At 37.9% G+C, this 27,950-nt stretch overlaps 1 protein-coding gene and 2 non-coding genes across 3 annotated transcripts; 2 read left to right on the top strand and 1 right to left on the bottom strand.

Annotated features, from left to right (window-relative positions):
- The first annotated feature begins 473 nt into the window (after positions 1-473).
- On the top strand, positions 474-12,743 carry LOC134305211 (uncharacterized). Its single transcript, XM_062990094.1, has 10 exons — positions 474-531; positions 4,997-5,191; positions 8,181-8,258; positions 8,684-8,752; positions 8,892-8,948; positions 9,089-9,151; positions 9,828-9,884; positions 9,987-10,210; positions 10,329-10,488; positions 12,475-12,743. The coding sequence occupies exons 2-10, from the start codon at positions 4,999-5,001 to the stop codon at positions 12,585-12,587; spliced, it is 1,014 nt and encodes a 337-aa protein (XP_062846164.1). The 5' UTR covers positions 474-531; positions 4,997-4,998; the 3' UTR covers positions 12,588-12,743.
- Positions 12,744-13,984: 1,241 nt separating this feature from the next.
- trnak-cuu (transfer RNA lysine (anticodon CUU)) lies at positions 13,985-14,057 on the top strand. Its single transcript has one exon. It is a non-coding gene; the product is annotated as a tRNA-Lys (tRNA).
- Positions 14,058-14,235: 178 nt separating this feature from the next.
- On the bottom strand, positions 14,236-14,309 carry trnan-guu (transfer RNA asparagine (anticodon GUU)). The gene has a single exon. It is a non-coding gene; the product is annotated as a tRNA-Asn (tRNA).
- Positions 14,310-27,950: the final 13,641 nt, after the last annotated feature.

Here is a 27,950-nt window from a genome sequence, read left to right as displayed (position 1 = left end):
ATGATGGCCTTCTGGACAGCAGTCAGGTCGGCAGTCTTACCCATGATTGCAGTTTTGAGTAATGAACCAGGCTGGGAGTTTTTAAAAGCCTCAGGAATCTTTTGCAGGTGTTTAGAGTTAATTCGTTGATTCAGATGATTAGGTTAATAGCTCGTTTAGAGAACCTTTTCATGATATGCTAATTTTTTGAGATAGGAATTTTGGGTTTTCATGAGCTGTATGCCAAAATCATCAGTATTAAAACAATAAAAGACCTGAAATATTTCAGTTGGTGTGCAATTAATCTAAAATATATGAAAGTTTATTTTTTATCATTACATTATGGAAAATAATGAACTTTATCACAATATGCTAATTTTTTGAGAAGGACCTGTATTTACTAGACTGAACACCCTGAGGAGGGCGGCGGGAAAGTGTGAAAGTGACTGCACGCGCTAGCAGTCTCGCGCAGTTTGAGGGTATAAAAAGCCGTTTTTAACCCTCAGTTCGTTATTTCTGGCTTTAAGGAGTTTACCAGAGCAGAGTTTAGAGGTAAGAAATAAATAAAATAAAACACAAGATATGAAAAATTAATATGTTATAATGGGTGACAAAACAATATAATATACCGGTATATTAATCAGAATAAAATAAATATTTTTAGATTAACCAGGTTAACTTGAGTTAGCTTTGAGGCTAACACAGATGGATTGTTGTGGTAAATAAAATACCAAACAATATTTTTCATTTTCAGTTTGAGAGGAACAACATTATTAAACGTTTAATATTTTATTAATTCTCGAAATATATAATTCAGAGGAGTTGATTCCTCTACACCGATCGCCAGAGGAGTCGATTCCTCTACGCCGATTACTGTTGTTATTGTAAAGTGTAACGGAATCGTGGATCCCGCTTTGGTCCGCGATGCGTGGTGCCGTGGTTAACATTGAGTCGACTCAGAGTCGTGATTTATTAGTTGACCATCGAGCACCAACAAAACGGAACACTGTAAATTCTCTTAAGCTCTAAGATGTTCAGTAGTAAAACATTAGGCACAGTTTAAACACACACTTTAAACTAAATGTCCAACGTGTCTGACTCCAACAGGCTAAACAGCTGGGCTGCTCACGTTCAGCACAATATCACTGACATATACTGGACAATTACCATTTAAACAAGAACTTAACACATTACCGACATTTCTTAAAGCTTAATTACGTGCCACTACTTTATAAAGTTCAACAACATGAACGACTCGCCTCATCTGATAACAGAGGAGGAAAAATCCACGAGCATCCCCCGTTCTGCTCCCACACGTGGACTAAGTGTTTACAGCTCACTGCAGACAAGAAGCGCCTACTTTCAGAGAAAGATCTGACTGACATCCAGAACCACCAATCACCAAATTACGCCGATCGGACCAGCGAGCTGAGGGCGGGACTAAATTCATGTCCCATATGCAAATTAAATATGTAAATAATATAAAATGTTCGAATATTTTTTACATTTTAATAGATATTGTATTTTGTGATTTAATTAAAAGGGTAAAAAAAATTGAGATGCAATATTGTTATGTGCAGTGCGCTCTGGCCAGGGATTCGCTTACAACTCTGGGTCAGAAGAAGTGATTGACACAGGGACTTGGAGGAAGACAAAGAGAGGCGATTAGCCAAGATCACTCACACTTAGTGAGCTTTGGTGAGGGAGAGCGGGTCAATCAGTAACAGATGCGCTGGAGCTTAGAAAATATGCGCGCCTATATCTGAAGAAGCGCTGTGGAATCCCACCTGGGCAAAACCTCTTACAATAAATCTACGTTTACTTGTTCATCACAGATAAAACAAATCAAATCTTTATGTTTTGTTAGAGACTATTTAAAATGTTTTGGGAACACATTGCACATTCAGAAAATGCTCCAGAATAATTTAATGGATTGGCCCAAGTGAATAAAATAATTATGACTAGTATGTTATCCACAACAGTTAAATACACATTGTCCACCCTAAATATAACAGACACGTCTTTCTTTTTCTCACTTTTTAGGGGGGCTACAGGTCTAACCACACCCACGTCTGCCATCAATCCCATTACAACAAACAAAACTTACAAACTGAAGAAGTTTATTGAAATAGTGTTTTAGGGTCAGTTAGGGTCAAAATAAAAGATATCAAGAAAGACATAATATTTTGTGATTAAGCTCTACCTCCAAGATTATCAAAATATTTAATACTAAAGTCATATTTATGATGGTGACCAAAAAATGTAAAGTTTAAAATCGTAATGAGATCAAAGTCATAATTATTTTGAGATTAAAGTTGTAATAGTTTGAGAATAAATGTGTAATATTTAGAGCATCATTGGACTACCAGAATCCAAATTCTAACAGTAAAAACACATGACCATCTTTAGGGCTGCATTGGGGTTTTCTGATAATATTACTAACACTTTCCTCGGTCAGGTTTGTGATTAAACATCAGTAAATGATGTGTAATTTATTTTAGAATCCAGTTCTTTTGCGGATTCAATACCTGAGCCTTTTAGTAGAATGTTTCCCTGTGCCTCACACACTACCATAAAATGCTGTTGGGTAGTCCACAGTGATTTCACATTCTCAAAATTTTAAGTTTAATCTTAAAATAATTATTTTAATCTTGAAATATTATGACTCTGTTCTTGAAATACTTGAGTTATAACTTAAATAGTGAAGTTCTACAATTATGTTCTACAGTAACGGAGCATGACATAAGTAATACTATAGTTTTTGTTATAATTAATATATTTCTCTTAAAACAGATTTCCAATTCTGTGATTATCCTGTGAAGTTTTTCATCTGCATCCAGTAAGTAACCATTGTCAAGATGGAACAGAAGACTGTTTAAAACATTTATTTTATGTTTCATGTTTGGTCTTTTTAAATTCGCAGTTTGGCTTTCACAACACCCTCATATTGGACAATAAGAAGAAAATCCAAAGCCAGAGTTAATGAACAATTAATTTCTGTCTACGTAAATGAACTGGGCTGTGGGAGTCCATATCAAAGGCAGGAACAAAATACTGAGGAAATTGAAGACTGTTTGTCCAATGAGGACAACGAGGAATTTTTTGATGCCTTTGAACTCACAGAAACAGAATCAGACACAGACTCAGATTCAGAAGTCCAAGCCTCTCTGCATAGTAGACTGGCATCATGGGCTGTTGAGCAAAATGTTACACATTCTGCTTTAAACAGTCTCCTAAAGATCCTGGCAGATTACCACCCAAAACTCCCTCATGATGCAAGAACATTGCTTGGAACTGTTCGTTCTACAAAAATGACCTGCAAAGATATTGCTGGGGGACAGTATTACCATTTTGGTGTGCTTGAAGCTATTACACATCTCTTAGAAGAACACAAGCATGTCATAAAAGAAACACACCTTCTGAACCTCCAGGTCAATATTGATGGTTTACCTTTATTCAAGAGTTCCACCACACAGTTTTGGCCAATTCTAGGAATGATTGAAAATCTTCCAAAACATGATCCAGTCATAATAGGTTTGTTTTGTGGCAACCAAAAACCAGGATCCCTGGATGCCTTCCTAGAAGATTTTGTGTCAGACATTTCTAATCTGGAAAAAGGATTTAATTACAAAGGAGATTTCCTGTACTTAAGGCTGTGCACAGTAGTTTGTGATGCTCCGGCATGTGCCTTTGTGAAAAACATAAAAGGTCACTCTGGCTATAGTGGCTGTGGGAAATGTACCCAAGAGGGGAAGTATATTGAGAATCGAGTTGTTTTTCCTGAAATTGATGCTTTACTGAGAACAGATGAGTCATTCAGGGCTCAAATAGATGAAGAACATCATCATGGTCCCACACCACTGCAAAGAACATCACTGAAAATGGTAACAGGCTTTCCATTAGACTATATGCACCTTGTGTGCCTTGGTGTTATGCACAGGCTCCTTTTGTTGTGGCTACGGGGTCCTTTGTCCTGCAGACTGCCTGCCTCTACTGTTGACAACCTTTCAAGCAGACTTCAGCAAATCCGTAAAAATGTTCCCTTGGAATTCTCGCGAAAACCAAGGTCTGTAAGAGAGTTAGACAGGTGGAAAGCTACTGAGTTCCGGCAGTTTTTGTTGTACAGTGGGCCTGTTCTTTTAAATAGCACACTCATTACAACAGCATACCAAAACTTTCTTCTACTTTTTGTGGGAGTGTTCATTTTATCCAGCAAACAGCTACTCCGAGACCATCTTGAGTATGCTAATGACATTTTGGTTTTATTTGTGAAACACTTTCAAGAGCTCTATGGGGAAAAGTTCATGTCTTACAATGTACACAACCTTGTTCACTTGGCACAAGATGTAAAAATACATGGTGCACTCGATAATTTCAGTGCATTTAAATTTGAATCTTTCCTTCACCAGATTAAAAAGCTAATTAGAAAACCTGGCTTCCCACTCAGTCAGGTCATTAGAAGACTGTCAGAGAGGCCCAAAAAACTGAATCGAAATAGGAAAAGAATGGGATTATACAAAGTTCATGCATGTGGTCCACTTCCCAGGTCCATCCAAACAGCCAGTCAGTATCGCGAACTGAGGACACAGAGTTTCTCATTGAGATTAGATGAAGCCAACAGCTTTATTTACATCAACAACAAAGTTGCCAGAGTGAAAAATATTTTCTCCCATGGAAATGAGGTCTACATTGCATACTGCTGTTTTCTCGAACAGGAATCATTCTTCGAATACCCTCTTTCCTCAGCCACACTTGGCATCTACTTAATAGACAAGGTCTCAGGGGCCACTGAATATTGCAAATTTTCAGAAGTTCAACAGAAGGCATTTGTTTTGCCATATAAGATGAAATTTGTATCTTTTCCCCTTCTGCATACCAGTTCATGAGTAATTTGCTACCAGAACCTCCCTTTTCATCCCCACTGAGTTTTTTTTAAATTTTCTTCTTCATAATCAAGTTTATTTTTTTTTATAGTTTTCATGACATATGAGTAGCATGATAGATCCCTGTATGATAGGAATGTACCTACTGGTTGAATTTGTGGATGAGGGAACAACAAGCCCGGTGGCAGCAGAGTGGTACCATGAGGGCATATCATGGTGGCCTCCATACACAGTCAAAGCCAAACTTCTAAAAAGTATCCGAGGCAGTGAGGTCCCAAATGTGAGCAGAGGATGGACACAGCACCAAGCTCGTATCCTTTACAGCTCAGGTAATCTAAAATGTATAAGAATATTGATTAGATAAACATTATCTATATTATGTACATTATACAGTACAGACCAAAAGTTTGGACACACCCTTCTCATTCAAAGAGTTCATGACTTATTTTCATGAATATGAAAATTGTAGATTCACACTGAAGGCATCAAAACTATGAATTAACACATGTGGAATTATATACTTAACAAAAAAGTGTGAAACAACTGAAAATATGTTTTATATTCTCGGTTCTTCAAAGTAGCCACCTGTTGCTTTGATTACTGCTTCGCACACTCTTGCCATTCTCTTGATGAGCTTTAAGAGGTAGTCACCTGAAATGGTTTTCACTTCTCAGGTGTCCCCTGTCAGGTTTAATAAGTGGTATTTCTTGCCTTATAAATGGGGTTGGGACCATCAGTTGTGTTGTGCAGAAGTCAGGTGGATACACAGCTGATAGTCCTACTGAATAGACTGTTAGAATTTGTATTATGGCAAGAAAAAAAGCAGCTAAGTAAAGAAAAATGAGTGGCCATCATTACTTTAAGAACTGAAGATCAGTCAGTCCGAAAAATTGGGAAAATTTTGAAAGTGTCCCCAAGTGCAGTCGCAAAAACCATCAAGCGCTACAAAGAAACTGGCTTACATGAGGACCGCCCCAGGAAAGGAAGACCAAGAGTCACCTCTGCTGCGGAGGATAAGCTCATACGAGTCACCAGCCTCAGAAATCGCAGGTTAACAGCAGCTCAGATTAGAGACCAGGTAAATGCCACACAGAGTTGTAGCAGCAGACACATCTCTAGAACAACGGTTAAGAGGAGACTGTGTGCATCAGGCCTTCATGGTAAAATAGCTGTTAGGAAACCTCTGCTAAGGACAGGCAACAAGCAGAAGAGACTTGTTTGGGCTAAAGAACACAAGGAATGGACATTAGACCAGTGAAAATCTGTGCTTTGGTCTGATCAGTCCAAATTTGAGATCTTTGGTTCCAACCACCGTGTCTTTGTGCGGCACAGAAAAGGTGGACGGATGTACTCTACTGCAAAGCAGTAATCAAAGCAAAAGGTGGCTACTAGAATATAAAACATATTTTCAGTTGTTTCACACTTTTTTGTTAAGTATATAATTCCACATGTGTTAATTCATAGTTTTGATGCCTTCAGTGTGAATCTACCATTTTCATAGTCATGAAAAAAAAGAACAATCTTTGAATGAGAAGGTGTGTCCAAACTTTTGGTCTGTACTGTATGTACAGTCATGTGAAAAAGTAAGTACACCCTCTTTGAATTCTATGGTTTTGTGTATTCAGACATAATAAAAACCATCTATTTCTTATCAGGTCTTAAAATTATATAAATACAGTCTCAGATAAACAACAATGCATAATAAATTACACTCATTCATTCATTTGTATAAAAACACTAGACCAAAATAGAAAAAGCAGTATGTGAAAAAATAAGTACACCCCATGAATGAATAGCATGTAGAATCTCATTTATTAGTAATAAGTTGTAGTAATGGTTTTCTGTATGACTTTATCAGTCTCTAACATCGTTCTGGAGGAATTTTACTCCACTCTTCTTTACAACATTACTTCAGTTCACTGAGGTTTGTGTCCATTCATTTGTAAATGATCTCAAATTTAATTCTAGAATACTTTGGTTTCAAGAGGAGTTCATGGTCGACTCAACGGCTGTAATCTGTCCAGATCCTGTGACTGTAACACAAACCCCTAATCGTCACCCCTTCACCACCATGATTGACAGTTTGTATGGGGTGTTTGTGCTGATATGCTGTGTTTGTTTTTTGTCAGATGTGCCGTTGTGAATTTTGGCCAAATATCTCAATTTTGGTTTCGTCTGTCCACAGGACATTGTTCCAGAAATCTTGTGGTTTATTTCAGATGCAACTTTGCAAACTTAATCTGTTTTGTCATGTTCATTTTAAAGAGAGAACATTTTCTTTCAGAAACCCTTCCAGCAGGCCAAACTTGTTCAGTCTTTTTGTTTTAGTTGAACAGTCATTAAATTGAACATTTAACATGCTAACCGAAGCCTGTAGAGTCTTAGATGAAGCTCTTGGATGTTTTGCAATTTCTCAGAGCATTGCACAGTCTGATCTCGTGGTGAACTTGCAGGGACGTCTACTACTGGGAAGCTGCCTTGAATGTTTTCCACTTGTAAATGATCTTTCTTACTGTAGAACGATGAACTTCAGATTTAGAAATGGATTTATAACCCTTCCCAGAATAATCAGCAGGAACAATTCTTTGTCTAAGATCATTGTTGATGTCTTTCCTACTTGGTATTGTGTTTACACACACCTGAATGGTCCAGACCACAATAAGTGCCAAAACTTCTGATTTTAACCTGACTATTTGCAACTTGAGCTGGACTAGATGGGTCTAAATGGCTGAAGGCTGAACAGATACATACATGCGCCTGGCATTTTTGTGACATCACCAAAAAAAAAAAAAAAAAAAAAGACCCTCAGCCTTATTTTGATAAAATAATAATAAAAATACATTTTGAATCTTGTTTATATACTTATACCACCTTATAGGGCCCCTTAAATTTTAGGAAACACAATAGCTCAGAAGACTTAAATCTTTTCATTCCATTGCCTGAATAAAATATAGTTTGAAAGACTGGGAAAAGCCTGGCAAATCTTTAAAACACAACACTGGCTTTAAAGCTTATGATATTTCACATTTCCACAAGTATTACTGGGCGTTTATTAGAAATCTCATACTGAAGATTGTTAATATTCACTATAATTAGTTAGATACTGTTAAGAATGTGTTTGTTAAACTGTTTCAGGACTAAGCAGTGCAAAGCTAGTCTATAATAATATAACCAATGCCCAGAGAAAAATACAATCATTTTTTTTCAGTTCCATCATATTTATAGAAGCTTAGTATTTCAAACATCACGCATAAACGCATATTGAAAAAAGCAGGTTTTTAAAATGGACAGTGTACTTACCAAATTATGATTTTTTAGTGATGTCACAGGATGAGTGCTTCCAGACAAATGTTCAGGGATACTCGGATGAAACCTCCTTCCCAGAATCTAGACAAGGTAAAGTTCATTGAAAATGAAGAAATTAAATATATAAAAACATTACAACACTTTCCAAAAAAGTTGGGATGCTGGGCAACATATAAATAATAACAGAATACAATGATGTGCAAATTATTTACATTGTATTTTTAATTGAAAATAGTACCAAGAAAACATATCAAATGTTGAAACTGAGATATTCTCCTACTAATTAATAAAACAAGTTTAACATATTTAAATAAATTCAATTAAGCAATGGAACAAAAATGTTTCATGCTGTGGAAATGACTAGATTTAAGAGAGCTTACAGTATTTTTTTCCTTTTATCCTGTCCAACTAATAAAAGTTCTGAAGTGCAGTTTTAATTTCAGTCCACAATAAAACAAACTTAGAATAACAAATTTAAATTATGAATATAGTACATACCTATTTCTTTTTTTCAGTGATGTCAAAGGCCCGGTCCTATCAGGGAAGAATTCAGGATGCTTGGTTCACTGAACCAACACAGCAGAGTAAAATCACATTTGTCATATATGCTATTCATAGAAACCCCCTGCTTGATAAGTATTTATCAAAACAAATAGAGAAATATACATAACCTTACAAATTCATAAAAAGTTTAATCACCCATGCATAATTATTTGCTTTCAGTGATGTCACAAATCCAATTGCTCAGTCAAGATGGACAGTCCACCATCACAGAACAAAGTAAGGTTTCTCTACAGTCATTAACATTACAATTAACTAAAATGTTTCTTAATAATTTAATAGAAAATTTCACTATAGATCTTCAGCATGTTTAAGAAGACAAACTTAAATCTTACCAAGTGCTTACCTTTCTCCTTAAGTGACAGAAGACAATCAAAGTGTTGGTTTGGAAAGCCACTGTGACATTCTGTCAGCAGGACCAGGTAAGATAACAGCACTGCACAAATTACAGTGACTTTATATTTGTGGTTAATATTCTGTCCTCAGTGTGTGTGTCTGTACACAAATTGACAGATAGCTAACACAGTGCCAAGAAAAAGTCAGAAGCTGGAGTAAAGTTAAATGTTCTTTACTGTGGTCTTCGTTTTTCAAGAAACAATTTGTAAAACTGAAATAATACAGAAGGAAAGCACTGGTTAGAAATACCATATACAAAGTATATGCAAATAACATTTCCATGTAAATGTAAATACAGAAGTAAATACTTAAATGTAACATATTTATAGCATTACACTAATATTATATTAAATGTAAACATAAATGTAACTTACAAGCGATGCTTTTCAAGGCACAAACAACAGAATGGATAGAAACAAGAACTGGAGCTGTAAGCTGACCACATGGCATGTAACCTCTAATGGTTTTCCTGATCACACCATGAACTATAACCTGACCATGTCATGTGAACAAACTAACCAATCAACACAAAGGCTGGAATTACACAAGAAAACAATAAATCACTCTAAAACACCAGTAGCGGGAGGAAAAGTACCATAAATAAAAAAAAACTCTTACAGGGACATGACAGTTAACCTCACTTATTATTGTTATACTTAAATACTTATGAGTAGACCAATATACTGTCCTTGGTGTTAATAGCTAACGCACCTAGAGTCCGTCTGCCTACAGGCCGACTAGTTCCGGGTCAATGCACACGTAAGTTTAAGTAAATTCTATTTTATAAAATTCTTAATTGTCTTATTTATTGATCTAATAAAGATGTGTGAATAACCATTATATTATTATGTGACTTCCCAGCAGCAGAGAGGGCCATCTTAGAGATGCTGGGGGAACTGCAGCTCCAGGTCCAGCATCTCACTTCTGTTATTACCCAAAGAGGCCCCTTTTTGGGTAACAGCAGCCTGAAGATGCCACCTGCACCAGCAGATAAAGAGGAAGAAGATGGACTTCCACTGGAAAGCATTCAGGCCTTGAATGACTTTGAAGTCCATCTTCAAAACAAGATCTTCAAGCAAAAATTGGTAATTTACTGTACCTTACACACACACACACTATATATATATATATATATACAGTATATATATATATATATTGTACATTGCATGTACATTACTTACCGAATATTTTTGTCAACTTCAGGTGTCAAAACTGTCACTGGTTGGGGGGCAAACACTTAAAAAAACAGTGTGGCGGATTTGTGGCAAAGTGTTTGCTCCTCAACTAGCTGTGCAGTTGAACTGGTGTGGCAGAGGAGAGAAAACGGCCATCAAAAACACACACCTGAAAGACACAATTGTCTGTAAGTATAAACATTTTTGTCAACAATTTTTAGTTCTGTATATTGACTTAAGATATCTTGTTTGTGCACCTTCTAGTCCACTAGACCATAATCAGTAGTCATTTTCTAACCACAGGATCATTGCTGGATGGATATTTTTGTGATCTTCCATTGATTAACAGAGTACAGTAGTCTTTATATGGTGTATAGGCTGTAGTCTTTAATCCTAGATGAATGCCTTACCATTCTCATGTGGAATTGTTTAATATGCCAAAAATTCATAGCTCTATCAAAAGATGACAAGCTATTGCAGTCTAATGGCATTAACCCTCCTGTTGTCCTCGGGTCAAAATGACCCGCCACTGTGTTAAAACCCCCCCAAAAATCCACTAAATGCTATTTTTTTACCTTGAAATTTTATGACTTTTCCTAGATTGGCCCCAACAATAGAAAAAGTGAAATGTTGCTTTTATTCACATTTCCATGTAAGCTGTACAAAAAAAGGTACAAAGGTGGTCTTCGGGTCAAAATGACCCGTGAGGCAAATAGAGTTGAAATCAAGGTCACAGAGTTATTTACAACCCACAGAATGTTACAATGTTTTAGTTGTGTCTCAGATCAATCAGTAGCAGAAGTAATCAGGTGGTGTTCTCGCAGACTTCAGAAGACCACCTGTTTATTTCCAGAGGTTATAAAGGTGCTGCAGATAACAGGACCCAGAATTCTGTCTGTACTGAAGCCATGAGTGTGCGTTATAGCGTTGAAGAGGCTGTAGAGCTGATTTTCTCAGATGTCCAGCAAGACAACTCTGATTCAGAAGAGGAAGTGGAGCATGTATCCGAAGAAGAAGATGGGGAGGAATACAACCCAGAGCATGATGAATCATCTTCAGAAGAAGAAGAAAACCCTGAAGCTAAAAGAGACACTTTCCTTTCAAAAAATGGCAAAATAACATGGTCCTCAGCAGCATATGACCAACACGGCAGGCATGCAGAACAAAACGTTGTGCTTGATGTGACAGAGGGACTGAGGGGTCACAATGTGACATGTGACAATTTCTTCACCTCTTATGAACTCGGACTGCAGCTCCTGAAGAGGAAGATCACCATGGTTGGTGCAGTTCGAAAGAACAAGCCTGAGCTCCCACCTGCACTGCTTGCGTCAAAGGAGAGAAAGGTCTTCTCCTCAAAGTTTGCCTTCACGCCCACCACCACTCCAGTTTCCTACCTCCCAAAGAAAAACAAGAATGTAGTTCTTCTGAGCACACTGCACGCAGATGGTGACATTAGCGATCGTGAGGACAGGAAGTCAATCATCATCCTAGACTACAACCGCAACAAAGGAGGTGTGGACAACCTAGATAAGGTGATTGGAACAGATAGCTGCAGAAGAATGACTGCCCGCTGGCCCCTGGTCATCTTCCACAACATCATTGATGTTTCCTCCTACAATGCCTTTGTGATTTGGAGAGAGATCAACCCGACCTGGATGTCTCGTAAGCAGAACAAGAGGAGGGTGTTCCTGGAGCAGCTAGGAAAGGCACTTGTAACTCCACTCATTGAAAGAAGGAAGCATGTCCCCCACACAGAAGCCTCAGCAGCAGTTGTGAAAGCTATTCAGAGTGCAGGAGCCCCTGATCAACCTGAGGATCCAGCTACCACAGCCACTTCCCCAGCTAGGGCAAGTAAGAGGAAGAGATGTCAGTTCTGCCCTCAAAAGAAGGACTGTAAAACACATACTGTGTGCTGCAGGTGTAAGAAATATTTCTGCAAAGGCTGTGCACTTGCATACTGCCCTCCATGTGCTAATTAGTTGAATGGGTTGTTATATTTCATATTTTTGTATTGTACATTGTCTTAAATTGTTCACTGGAGAAAAAAAAAAGAAACTGAGTCATTGGGATGAATAAAATTTCATTTAATACAGCAAGACTATTTATTCTATTACTCATGTCTAATGTTACAGCTACATATACCTACTCTTTTTGTAATCCGATTTTTTTTTCAGTATCAGCAATGAGAAACCCGCTGCTCCCCACTCCAAATGAGGCTGAAGCTGAGAAGATAATTAAAGAGTGGCTTCGCCTTTCCAGTGACAGGCTCAGAAAAAGGCAGCGATAGTTTTTACATTTATTTTATGTTTTATATATATAATAGTTTATGTATATATAAATACTTGTAAATATGTTCTGTTTTTTAAAAGTTAAGGCTAACTTAGTAGTATGTAAGTTATTATATATTTATATGTGTATGTTAAAATAAGAAACATTTTATATCAAATGTTTTACATAATTTTGCAATTTTTTAAAATTTTTAATTCCTAATAAAAGTTTATTGTTAAACCTTTCATAATTTGAACTCAGTTTTGCTAAAAGACAAAACACAAAATAAAAATAAAACAATAAAACAAGACTGTGATAGAAGTAGTACAGAATTCATGTCGCCGAAAGGGAGTTTGGAAAATACATCGCGGAGACATCGGATGAAAGTCGTAGAAGGGGAAGCTGGACGTAGGTATGTCGGAAAATACGTCGCGGATACACCAGATCAGCGTCGTTTTAAGGGCGCATTTTCATCAAAGCTACGTAGTGCCAATGTGCAAACGACATAAATACTATGTAACGCCAACCATTCTAAGTAGGGAGCAGCGACGTAGCAGCGACGTATTTGTGCTGTCTGGGTAGTACCTGCTAGTTAGAGAAGGATCACTTGTTTGTTAGTTTAAGTCCAAAAGTGGGTGTGGCCCGTACGGGGATCGAACCCACAACCTTGGCTTTATTAGCACCACACTCTAACCAACTGAGCTAACCAGCCAGTACAGCTATTCTCTCTTTAGATCTTTATACATAATTCTACACTGACCCAATTCAACAGCTGAAACAGACTTTCTTAATACACATCTAAGAGGTTTTGTGGGTTCTTATATGTGTGAACTATCTAAACTATATATTTCTTAAAGTTCTTGACTGAGTTTAATGTCACCAACCAGTGAGTGGAGCAGATACGACTCAGGTCCTGCACACAGTAAGTAGTGCTGATACACAGTACCAGCCTGCACACCAGAGAGGCTCCAAACATCAAGTTTTCACTCATTAAATCATGTAGTTTGTGAACTTTGTGGAATGAATGTAGGATTTATACATGTAGATTCTGGGTTTTAGGAAGTTGAGCTAATGTTAATATTTTTTCAGTTGAACTAAAAACAACCTGAATTGATGTTTTAATTGTTCATTAAGATTTCACTAAGAGTTATTACCATCAAGCAAATGTAAAACATATTTCTATATGAAGAGCATCTGTTTCCAGATAATATACACTGAGGTGTAAAGCATAATGGAGCGGGATCAGTAATTGTGTTTAAAAGTGACAGTAAGTCTGTGTCTGTTTCTGTTACTTGTTCTGAATTGTGTTTGTTTGTAAACTGTGAATTAGTTCTTAATCTGGTCGTGATGTTAGTGAATTAAACCTACATCTCTCTGATGATCTGACCGATGAGCTTAAGCTGACCTGCTGCTTAAGCCCGGCTAGCTCAGTCGGTAGAGCATGAGACTCTTAATCTCAGGGTCGTGGGTTCGAGCCCCACGTTGGGCGAGTATCTTCATTTAACATCTACAGAAACCAGGACAGCCTCCAGTGACTTATCAGGTGGCTATTTGGACTGTTGTTTACTGGATGTTTTCAGTTACTTATTTCCACTATTCTGTGGGACTACACATTGTTGTTGTGTCTCATATCTGTTTGATCAACAGGCAGGTTGATAAAAGACACTCGTCCCTGGGTGGACTCGAACCACCAACCTTTCGGTTAACAGCCGAACGCGCTAACCGATTGCGCCACAGAGACACACGCGCAGCTCTTTCACATGACGATACACACGAGTCACGTGACTTGCTAATGTTTATTTCATGCTAATAATCAGTATAACATTTTACTTTACGTGTCCAGCCCTGCTACACAAACTGTCATTTTTGTCCCTGTTAAAAGCTTTAGCTCAGTTAAAGAAAATAAAGACACATTTAAATTTTTCATCTTTTATTACAGGTTTAAAGTTGCATAAAACAAATGTTTGTACAAATAATAAAAAACCAAAGTACAAAATAAACATTTCACTTATTTTAATTATCTCACAAATCACTTCTCAGTTTTAAAGGTCAAAGGCAGCAGCATCTTTTAGATCAGAACATCTATTAACATTAAATATCACTTAAGAGGAAATCCTGAACACAGCAATGTAAACCTCTCATTTAAATAAAGTAAAGTTACATAGTTGATCCATGGTAAAAAAGAACCTCACAGCTCAGCACAATGGTTAAACTGCACAACCCAACAAGTTAAAATAACCCATCATGTGTTCTGTCCAATATTTACACAGTGCTGGGTTGCCAAATAACACTTTATCACCTACTTTCGGCCTTTTCTTTCCTGTATACCAAAAACAGTCGCCACTGCAGGTCTACAACACGTTACAAAAACACTTGGGACAGAAAAGTCATAAACACTCTTTAATTTTTATATATTATAAAATCTGTACCCAAGTAACAAGCTGTGATTTATTTCTAGCACCACTAGGTGAGACGATGTCTGTACAACATGTTGAACTTCACCAGGGCCGGAGTGGGCCCCTTCTTCAGCCCGGGAGTTTCATGCCCAATTTCATTAAGGGTTAGCCTATTCTGCTGAATAACATAACATGCTTGAAGTTTTTCTATTTTATTTATTTTTTTTTTAAACAATTTAGCCTATATTATGATGGTGTAAAATTGATTTAGGCTTTAGGCTAATATAAATTAGGCTATCGTGCTGACATCTTTCTGAATGTCTAAACAATTTAACATATATCATGTATATTCTCTATGTTATATTTTACATTACAGATAACTATCTTAGTTTAAATAACTGTTAGACTATCCTCTACCCTCCTCAGGATCATCAGTACAGTAGCGTCGAAATAAAATCATTCCATTAATGAGTTAGGCTATTTAATACATTACACTTCAAATTATGTTTATTATTTTCAGCTTGAAGCTGGATATTTGTCATTAATGGTGTGTATCGGGTTCTACAAAATAAATTACGCTAAGTTGACATTGCAAATGTTGCGCAATAGCCTTACAGTGACAGTACAAAATTATTTCCATATCTCTCTTTACCGGCTGCAACTGGGGTCTGTCCTCTGGAAAACAGGTCTGTTCGTTTGGCAGATTTATTTTTTTTAACCTGGCCTTTTCGGCTTCACCTGGCCTCTCCCTGCCCTCCATCACCACCGACTGATGGTTGCGATATTCTGTTGCTTTATTTACTTTTACCGGCTCCAGAAAAGACGCCTCGTGGGCCAAACCAACTTAAACATTTGGGAGGGGAGAATTCCCTCAGATGGTAGAACCCATCTGATCTACTGTAATGTAGGGCTGCGCTGTTAGATGAATGGAGGATGAATGCAAGAAGAAGATTAGATAAGTGACAGATAAGTGTAGGTGCCAAAATGCCCCTAGATAATTTAATAATTTAATTTTTTTATGTTTAGGTTATACTGGTGCACTATTCAGTATACAGTATTTACTGTTGCTGTATGTAGTGTACGGTATATACTGGTGCACTATTCAGTATATAGTATGTATTGTTGCTGTATATACTGTATATACGGTATATACTGGTGCACTATTCAGTATACAGTATGTATTTTTGCTGTATGTAGTATACAGTATATACTGGTGCAGAACAAAGTATACAGTATACACTAGTGCACTATTCAGTATACAGTATGTATTGTTGCTGTATGTAGTATACAGTATATACTGGTGCAGAATAAAGTATACAGTATACACTAGTGCACTATTCAGTATACAGTATGTATTGTTGCTGTATGTAGTATACAGTATATACTGGTGCAGAATGTAGTATACAGTATATACTGGTGCACTATTCAGTATACAGTATGTATTGTTGCTGTATGTAGTATACAGTATATACTGGTGCAGAATAAAGTATACAGTATACACTAGTGCACTATTCAGTATACAGTATGTATTGTTGCTGTATGTAGTATACAGTATATACTGGTGCAGAATGTAGTATACAGTATATACTGGTGCACTATTCAGTATACAGTATGTATTGTTGCTGTATGTAGTATACAGTATATACTGGTGCAGAATAAAGTATACAGTATACACTAGTGCACTATTCAGTATACAGTATGTATTGTTGCTGTATGTAGTATACAGTATATACTGGTGCAGAATAAAGTATACAGTATACACTAGTGCACTATTCAGTATACAGTATGTATTGTTGCTGTATGTAGTGTACAGTATATACTGGTGCAGAATAAAGTATACAGTATACACTAGTGCACTATTTAGTATACAGTATGTATTGTTGCTGTATGTAGTATACAGTATATACTGGTGCAGAATGTAGTATACAGTATATACTGGTGCACTATTCAGTATACAGTATGTATTGTTGCTGTATGTAGTATACAGTATATACTGGTGCAGAATAAAGTATACAGTATACACTAGTGCACTATTCAGTATACAGTATGTATTGTTGCTGTATGTAGTATACAGTATATACTGGTGCAGAATGTAGTATACAGTATATACTGGTGCACTATTCAGTATACAGTATGTATTGTTGCTGTATGTAGTATACAGTATATACTGGTGCAGAATAAAGTATACAGTATACACTAGTGCACTATTCAGTATACAGTATGTATTGTTGCTGTATGTAGTATACAGTATATACTGGTGCAGAATAAAGTATACAGTATACACTAGTGCACTATTCAGTATACAGTATGTATTGTTGCTGTATGTAGTGTACAGTATATACTGGTGCAGAATAAAGTATACAGTATACACTAGTGCACTATTTAGTATACAGTATGTATTGTTGCTGTATGTAGTATACAGTATATACTGGTGCAGAATGTAGTATACAGTATACACTAGTGCACTATTCAGTATACAGTATGTATTGTTGCTGTATGTAGTATACAGTATATACTGGTGCAGAATAAAGTATACAGTATACACTAGTGCACTATTTAGTATACAGTATGTATTGTTGCTGTATGTAGTATACAGTATATACTGGTGCAGAATGTAGTATACAGTATACACTAGTGCACTATTCAGTATACAGTATGTATTGTTGCTGTATGTAGTATACAGTATATACTGGTGCAGAATAAAGTATACAGTATACACTAGTGCACTATTCAGTATACAGTATGTATTGTTGCTGTATGTAGTGTACAGTATATACTGGTGCAGAATAAAGTATACAGTATACACTAGTGCACTATTCAGTATACAGTATGTATTGTTGCTGTATGTAGTGTACAGTATATACTGGTGCAGAATAAAGTATACAGTATACACTAGTGCACTATTCAGTATACAGTATGTATTGTTGCTGTATGTAGTGTACAGTATATACTGGTGCAGAATGAAGTATACAGTATACACTAGTGCACTATTCAGTATACAGTATGTATTGTTGCTGTATGTAGTGTACAGTATATACTGGTGCAGAATAAAGTATACAGTATACACTAGTGCACTATTCAGTATACAGTATGTATTGTTGCTGTATGTAGTATAAAGTATATACTGGTGCAGAATAAAGTATACAGTATACACTAGTGCACTATTCAGTATACAGTATGTGTAATGAACTGATTAAATGAAAAGAGACTGAGTAGAACGGTGGGGGCGGAACCTGGGCTGATTGAAGGTGAGCAACACGGACACTATAAAAAATCGGACTCTTTGTGTGAGGGGCCTTTGTTTGGAGCGGTATGTCGGCCGACTAAAAGACTGATTGAAAGTGCCGGAGCTGGATGAAGGAGGATTCGCAGTGTCGACGACGGGTCAGCGAGAACTGTTAGAAGAAAAGACTGTGAGACGCTGGTGAAGAACTCTTGCTCGGAGCGAGTTGGTGGCACAGGGAGATTCCCGGACCACGTGAGACGCTGTGTTGAGGCTGGTCGCGGTTGTAATGCCAAGGCTTCAGAACTCTTAAGAATCCAGATATCGGGTCAGTCTGCTCCTTTTTAGTGATATGATTAGCGGGGGTTTGTGTAGTTTTAGCGTTTAATTACTCTGTATCTCCTTAATGATCATGAACTGAGTAGATTAGTTTAATAGCGAATATACCTCAGGTAAGTGCAATACGTTTAATATAGTCCATACTAATCTCTTTTATACCCATAGCTTTTATAATTGTATTAGCGGTGCCCAATAGATCCTTTTAGATAACTTCCTCGTAAATATATTACCAGTCATGAAATGCTAGACTGTACAATGAAGTTTGTGTGCACTTAAGAGTGTGTTATATGTTTTGCCCTTGCCGTATGCAAATGAGTGATCTGATAGTGTGTTATTTTAATATGTGGGTCATTCTATAATTTGGGGTACATTTCACATCTCCAAAAAAGTACAAAAAAATTGTTCTCTCTCAATAGAACAATCAGTGGTTCAAGTTAATATATTCCTTTAGTGTAACATATCCACTAGTTGCAAAGCTTAAACATAATTATTTTTTATTTTATTTAAAAGGGCAAGTAGATGTAGACTACTAGGTAACTTAGTTGACAGGTAACATAGTTGACAATTTCCCTATTTTGACCCATAACTTCAGTGGTAGACCTTGCCTGGCTGACCACATGTCATTTCTTGAACAGAATAATGTCTAATTTGAACATACATTTGAATTAAAATTATTAAACAAATTGTAACCATAACAATGTATGTAACATAGTTGACGGTCAATTAATATACTCATTGACAATGTTATATTATAGATAAAATATTGTAAAAAAATAAGAGAACATTCACCACAGTGTGTTTAATATACCCTCCACAGAGAACAATGATATCATGTAATGCTGGTCACATAGTTTTAGAACAAACCATTTTTGAGTTGCTGAGTGGAGTTCTGTTAGTAACATAGTTGACAGAACTTTTGCGGACAATAATAAATAAATATATTTAAATTATTTAAAAGAGAAATTTAAAATATAAAATATTATTTTTCTTTAGTATTTAAACTATTGAAATAAATTTAAAAAAAGATGTTGATGCGCTTAATAATTTTATTCATTATTTTGAAACCAAGGCCCCCTCAACTTAAAAAACAGACACAGCAAAAACTGTTCATTTAGGAACATCATGACAAATTTCAAGCTAAATGAAGCATAGGATGCACATAATGTTTTTGTGATATTACAACATGTTTTCCATTAATAGGTAAAATATGAAATTTTTTAAGAAAATTGTTAGAATAAATATAATTATTATCACTGGACATGGAATGTACCCCAAATTATAGAATGACTCATGTGTGTTCTGAAATGAATTGTATGCTCACTGTGATGTCCGAGTGTGAAGTCTAGTGTCGTATGGTTGTCGTCTTACTCCATTTTTATCTCTGGGCGTAAGCCAGTATGCTGTTTTTATCGGCTTAATAAAGTTTTCTAATGTGTGAATAATTCCATATATTCGCCTGGTTATTATCGTGATTTACCAGACCTTCCTGGGTTAACAAAGGTGGTGGCAGCGCTACGCTACGGTATTAGAAGGTTCACCAGAGACACTACAGGGGTTTGCGTTGTGCATGTGTTTGAATACACTGCTGCAGGGTTTACAGTGTTCAGTATTTGTTTTGATGTGAAACTGGTTTATGGGAACTGAGTTCTCTGTTCATGGTAAAGTTTGTGCAAGTTCTTCAAGTTTTACAAAACAAAGTCAGTAAAGCAATTTTAGTCCAAAATGTCTGACTGCGTTTTTGTCTTTGCAAATATGAATTTGTACATTTATTTTAGTATTATGTTTGTATTAATAGATGTACACTTAACATTTTTATAAAGCAAGTTAGATTTTCATACTTAACTATGGTACGATGAACATAATGAAATTACTTCAGAGTTACATAATATCTTTGAATAATGGCAATAAAAGCTGGCATTACAATTTGTGACATGATGAAACTTGATATCAAAGTAGTAGTAGTAATCATATAAAAGGTCAAAACAAATGAAAATCAAGCAAACCTATGAGCAGAAGTTGAGTAAAGTCAGCAGATAACTCTAGTAGTGGTAAGTTAGGAACATCTGATCTGCATTACAGTTAAAACTCAGGAGCTCACATTTAAACAGCAGCTTTGTGACGTCACAGTAAGGTGTTCTATAAAGCGGGGAGTAAGAGGGGTGAAGGATCAGTTGTGTTGAGACCCCCCGCAGCGTTCACTGTGTTCTTTCTCTCTCTTAAAACTGTATTTATTATATTAAATATGAAGTGTTTATGTGGAATCTCTCCGCTGGACTGAGGGAGGTGAACTTGCACCCCTGCTGTTCGTGGCCGGAGCCGCTACTGTCACCGCAGGAGTTTATTATTTCTATAACAGCTTCACCGATCAGCAGTGGAGGAAAATGATGGAGGATGAAGCGATCCAGACTCATCTTGAAGGTAACGAAAGTATAAACGGTGTGTTCACTAAAGAAAACAGTATGATCACACACACAAGTACCCACACACATGTACATATTATATAGCTTAATACAAAACCAACATTTTATTAAAATGATCGTTAAAGTAATAAAACAGTTTTCTAATAAGTGTATTTAACAACAAAAAGCTTTATTTATTTATACATGCAAACAGCTTTTTTTGTCATTAAATAAAAAAGCACCTATTAGACAAGCTTACTAATTCAGAACCCTGATATTTTAGGGACAAAATGCAGCTGATTCATTTCTTATGTATAACTACATTTAAATGGTAAAATACTCAGTATAACTTTAGATGATCTATTTGTTTTAGACTCAGTACAGACTTACTCAGATGAACTACATCTGGATGAACTCCACACTGATGTACGTACTTCAGATGGATGAACAGACCATGAATGTACAGTGGGGCCAAAAAGTATTTAGTCAGCCACTGATTGTGCAAGTTCTCCTACTTAGAAAGATGAGAGAGGTCTGTAATTTTCATCATAGGTACACCAACTATGAGAGACAAAATAAGAAAATAAAATCCAGGAAATCACATTGTAGGATTTTTTAAAGAATTTATTTGTAAATTATGGTGGAAAATAAGTATTTGGTCAATAACAAAAGTTCAACTCAATACTTTGTAACATAACCTTTGTTGGCAATGACAGAGGTCAAATGCTTTCTGTAAGTCTTTACCAGGTTTGCACACACTGTAGCTGGTATTTTGGCCCATTCCTCCATGCAGATCTCCTCTAGAGTAGTGATGTTTTGGGGCTGTCGCTGGGCAACACGGACTTTCAACTCCCTCCACAAATTTTCTATGGGGTTGAGGTCTGGAGACTGGCTAGGCCACTTCAGGACCTTGAAATGCTTTTTACGGAGCCACTCCTTCATTGCCCGAGCGGTGTGTTTGGGATCATTGTCATGCTGGAAGACCCAGCCACAATCCATCTTCAATGCTCTCACTGATGGAAGGAGGTTTTGACTTAAAATCTCACGATACATGGCCCTGTTCATTCTTCCCTTAACACAGATCAGTCGTCCTGTCGCCTTTGCAGAAAAACAGCCCCAAAGCATGATGTTTCCACCCCCATGCTTCACAGTAGGTATGGTGATCTTGGGATGCAACTCAGCATTCTTTTTCCTCCAAACACGACAAGTTGAGTTTTTACCAAAAAGTTCCATTTTGGTTTCATCTGACCACATGATATTCTCCCAATCCTCTTCTGGATCATCCATATGCTCTCTGGCAAACTTCAGACGGGCCTGGACATGTACTGGCTTAAGCAGGGGGACACGCCTGGCACTGCAGGATTTGAGTCCCTCTCAGCGTAGTGTGTTACTGATGGTAGCCTTTGTTACTTTGGTCCCAGCTCTCTGCAGGTAATTCATCAGGTCCCTCTGTGTAGTTCTGGGATTTTTGCTCACTGTTCTCATGATCATTTTGACCCCACGGGATGAGAGCTTGCGTGGGGCCCCAGATCGAGGGAGATTATTAATGGTCTTGTATGTCTTCCATTTTCTTACAATTGCTCCCACAGTTGATTTATTCACACCAACCTGCTTGCCTATTGTAGATTCACTCTTCCCAGCCTGGTGCAGGTCTACAATTTTCTTCCTGGTGTCCTTCGACAGTTCTTTGGTCTTGGCCATGGTTGAGTTTGAAGTCTGACTGTTTGAGGCTGTGGACAGGTGTCTTTTATACAGATAACAAGGTCAAACAGGTGCCATTAATACAGGTAACGAGTGGAAGACAGAAGAGCTTCTTAAAGAAGTTACAGGTCTGTGAAAGCCAGAAATCTTGCTTGTTTGTGGGTGACCAAATACTTATTTTCAACCATAATTTACAAATAAATTCTTTAAAAATCCTACAATGTGATTTCCTGGATTTTATTTTCTCATTTTGTCTCTCATAGTTGAAGTGTACCTATGATGAAAATTACAGACCTCTCTCATCTTTCTAAGTAGGAGAACTTGCACAATCAGTGGCTGACTTGGCTACTTTTTGGCCCCACTGTATGTACCCCCACTGCAGGGACCTTTACTGTTTTGTGTCTATTTTGGCCTGTTCTGACCACACAACAAGGTCCGTTGGAAAGTTCCAGGGTGAGAATCATACAGAAGAGTTTTTCTTCAGCCAGTCCTCTAAACAAATACCGGTTATGTAAGCAGAGACTCTAACCTCGAGACCTCACTAACGTCTGTAATTTCCCAGCAAAGATCCTTGGAGATTCTCTGGCCACTCGAATAATCCTGTTCATGTTCTCCTCCAGGAATCTCAACATCTCCAGTAGCTTTAAACTTCTTTAAGCCTCTTCATTACATTCAGATAGTAAACAGCATGCCAACTAACTCACATGTACCAGGTGCTCAGTACTCTAGTCTACCAGATTAATACAGATGGTACCAGTAACCTGATGGACTTTCCAATCTCATAACTTCAGTACTGATGTACAGAAGGTCCATCAGCACTGCAGGATTGAGTGTTTTTATTATTATTATCTATTTTTCCCCATTTCCCCCCCCATTCTAGTCGTGTCCGATTACTGCGTCGTCTATACTGGTTTGACCCTTCACCGCTGACTGAGGACGCCTCTCAACTGACTTGCGCCCCCCTCAGGTAGAGTTTCATTGTCATCGAGTTTCATTTTATATATATATATATATATATCAAGTTTCTATCTACAGTATATGTGTGTGTGTGTATATACAGTGTATCACAAAAGTGAGTACACCCCTCACATTTCTGCAGATATTTAAGTATATCTTTTCATGGGACAACACTGACAAAATGACACTTTGACACAATGAAAAGTAGTCTGTGTGCAGCTTATATAACAGTGTAAATTTATTCTTTCCTCAAAATAACTCAATATACAGCCATTAATGTCTAAACCACCGGCAACAAAAGTGAGTACACCCCTTAGTGAAAGTTCCTGAAGTGTCAATATTTTGTGTGGCCACCATTATTTCCCAGAACTGCCTTAACTCTCCTGGGCATGGAGTTTACCAGAGCTTCACAGGTTGCCACTGGAATGCTTTCCCACTCCTCCATGACGACATCACGGAGCTGGCGGATATTCGAGACTTTGCGCTCCTCCACCTTCCGCTTGAGGATGCCCCAAAGATGTTCTATTGGGTTTAGGTCTGGAGACATGCTTGGCCAGTCCATCACCTTTACCCTCAGCCTCTTCAATAAAGCAGTGGTCGTCTTAGAGGTGTGTTTGGGGTCATTATCATGCTGGAACACTGCCCTGCGACCCAGTTTCCGGAGGGAGGGGATCATGCTCTGCTTCAGTATTTCACTGTACATATTGGAGTTCATGTGTCCCTCAATGAAATGTAACTCCCCAACACCTGCTGCACTCATGCAGCCCCAGACCATGGCATTCCCACCACCATGCTTGACTGTAGGCATGACACACTTATCTTTGTACTCCTCACCTGATTGCCGCCACACATGCTTGAGACCATCTGAACCAAACAAATTAATCTTGGTCTCATCAGACCATAGGACATGGTTCCAGTAATCCATGTCCTTTGTTGACATGTCTTCAGCAAACTGTTTGCGGGCTTTCTTGTGTAGAGACTTCAGAAGAGGCTTCCTTCTGGGGTGACAGCCATGCAGACCAATTTGATGTAGTGTGCGGTGTATGGTCTGAGCACTGACAGGCTGACCCCCCACCTTTTCAATCTCTGCAGCAATGCTGACAGCACTCCTGCGCCTATCTTTCAAAGACAGCAGTTGGATGTGACGCTGAGCACGTGCACTCAGCTTCTTTGGACGACCAACGCGAGGTCTGTTCTGAGTGGACCCTGCTCTTTTAAAACGCTGGATGATCTTGGCCACTGTGCTGCAGCTCAGTTTCAGGGTGTTGGCAATCTTCTTGTATCCTTGGCCATTTTCATGTAGCGCAACAATTTGTCTTTTAAGATCCTCAGAGAGTTCTTTGCCATGAGGTGCCATGTTGGAACTTTCAGTGACCAGTATGAGAGAGTGTGAGAGCTGTACTACTAAATTGAACACACCTGCTCCCTATGCACACCTGAGACCTAGTAACACTAACAAATCACATGACATTTTGGAGGGAAAATGACAAGCAGTGCTCAATTTGGACATTTAGGGGTGTAGTCTCTTAGGGGTGTACTCACTTTTGTTGCCGGTGGTTTAGACATTAATGGCTGTATATTGAGTTATTTTGAGGGAAGAATAAATTTACACTGTTATATAAGCTGCACACAGACTACTTTTCATTGTGTCAAATTTTCATTTTGTCAGTGTTGTCCCATGAAAAGATATACTTAAATATCTGCAGAAATGTGAGGGGTGTACTCACTTTTGTGATACACTGTATATATATATATATATATATATATATATATATATATATATATATATATATATATATATATATATAACAAAGTAATGGGAACGTACACAAACAAAATTTATACTTGAATTTTGCATATATACTATATATACTATATATACTATATATTAATCCCCTGCTGATTTTGTAAGTTTACCCCCTTACAAAGACTTGAACAGTCTATAATTTTTATGGAAGGTTTATTTTAACAGAGAGAGACAGAATATCAACAAAAAATCCAGATAAAAAACATTAAATAAAAGTTATAAATTAATTTGTATTTAATTAAGGGAAATAAGTATTTGATCCCCTACCAACCAGCAAGAATTCTGACCCCCACAGACCGGTTATGTGCCCATGAGGCACACAAATTAGTCCTGTCCCTGTATAAATGACTCCTGTCACAGAATCAGTTTCTTCCGTTGAAATCTCTCGACCACCATGTGCAAGACCAAAGAGCTATCAAAGGACGTCAGGGACAAGATTCTAGACCTGCACAAGGCTGGAATGGGCTACAAGACCATCAGCAAGAAGTTTGGTGAGAAAGAGACCACTGTTGGCACTATAATTCGAAAATGGAAGAAATACAAGATCATAGTCGATCGCCCTTGCTCTGGAGCTCCATGCAAGATCTCACCTCGTAGGGTAAGAATGATTCTGAGAAAGGTGAGGTCAGCCCAGAATTACACGGGAGGAGCTTGTCAATGATCTGGGGAGGTTGGTAGGGGATCAAATACTTATTTCCCTTAATTAAATACAAATTAATTTATAACTTTTATTTAATGTTTTTTTTTCTGGAATTTTTGTTGATATTCTGTCTCTGTTAAAATAATATTATAGACTGTTACAAAATTATAGACTGTTTTAAGTCTTTGTAAGGGGGTAAACTTACAAAATCAGCAGGGGATCAAATACTTATTTCCCCCACTGTATATATAAACATCTATCTTCTGCATCAGGTTCTGAACTTGGGCGTGGGTGAACAGGATGATGGTGTAGAGTGAAGCATCCTCCACCTCCCCACCTCAGTCCACATCCCCTGTGCAATCTTCACTTTGCAGCAGTCCTGGTAAATCCATATTTTATATATATATATAGTGTATCACAAAAGTGAGTACACCCCTCACATTTCTGCAGATATTTAAGTATATCTTTTCATGGGACAACACTGACAAAATGACACTGACACAATGAAAAGTAGTCTGTGTGCAGCTTATATAACAGTGTAAATTTATTCTTCCCTCAAAATCACTCAATATACAGCCATTAATGTCTAAACCACCGGCAACAAAAGTGAATACATCCCTTAGTGAAAGTTCCTGAAGTGTCTATTTTGTGTGGCCACCATTATTTCCCAGAACTGCCTTAACTCTCCTGGGCATGGAGTTTACCAGAGCTTCACAGGTTGCCACTGGAATGCTTTTCCACTCCTCCATGACGACATCACGGAGCTGGCGGATATTCGAGACTTTGCGCTCCTCCACCTTCCGCTTGAGGATGCCTCAAAGATGTTCTATTGGGTTCAGGTCTGGAGACATGCTTGGCCAGTCCATCACCTTTACCCTCAGCCTCTTCAATAAAGCAGTGGTCGTCTTAGAGGTGTGTTTGGGGTCATTATCATGCTGGAACACTGCCCTGCGACCCAGTTTCCGGAGGGAGGGGATCATGCTCTGCTTCAGTATTTCACAGTACATATTGGAGTTCATGTGTCCGTCAATGAAATGTAACTCCCCAACACCTGCTGCACTCATGCAGCCCCAGACCATGGCATTCCCACCACCATGCTTGACTGTAGGCATGACACACTTATCTTTGTACTTCTCACCTGATTGCCGCCACACATGCTTGAGACCATCTGAACCAAACAAATTAATCTTGGTCTCATCAGACCATAGGACATGGTTTCAGTAATCCATGTCCTTTGTTGACATGTCTTCAGCAAACTGTTTGCAGGCTTTCTTGTGTAGAGACTTCAGAAGAGGCTTCCTTCTGGGGTGACGGCCATGCAGACCAATTTGATGTAGTGTGCGGCGTATGGTCTGAGCACTGACAGGCTGACCCCCCACCTTTTCAATCTCTGCAGCAATGCTGACAGCACTCCTGCGCCTATCTTTCAAAGACAGCAGTTGGATGTGACGCTGAGCACGTGCACTCAGCTTCTTTGGACGACCAACGCAAGGTCTGTTCTGAGTGGACCCTGCTCTTTTAAAACACTGGATGATCTTGGCCACTGTGCTGCAGCTTAGTTTCAGGGTGTTGGCAATCTTCTTGTAGCCTTGGCCATCTTCATGTAGCACAACAATTCGTCTTTTAAGATCCTCAGAGAGTTCTTTGCCATGAGGTGCCATGTTGGAACTTTCAGTGACCAGTATGAGTGTGAGAGCTGTACTACTAAATTGAACACACCTGCTCCCTATGCACACCTGAGACCTAGTAACACTAACGAGTCACATGACATTTTGAAGGGAAAATGACAAGCAGTGCTCAATTTGGACATTTAGGGGTGTAGTCTCTTAGGGGTGTACTCACTTTTGTTGCCGGTGGTTTAGACATTAATGGCTGTATATTGAGTTATTTTGAGGGAAGAATAAATTTACACTGTTATAT

This window comes from Trichomycterus rosablanca, unplaced genomic scaffold (genome assembly GCF_030014385.1).
Source record: "Trichomycterus rosablanca isolate fTriRos1 unplaced genomic scaffold, fTriRos1.hap1 scaffold_129, whole genome shotgun sequence".
NCBI lineage: Eukaryota > Metazoa > Chordata > Actinopteri > Siluriformes > Trichomycteridae > Trichomycterus > Trichomycterus rosablanca.
This window is presented reverse-complemented; position numbering and strand designations above follow the sequence as displayed.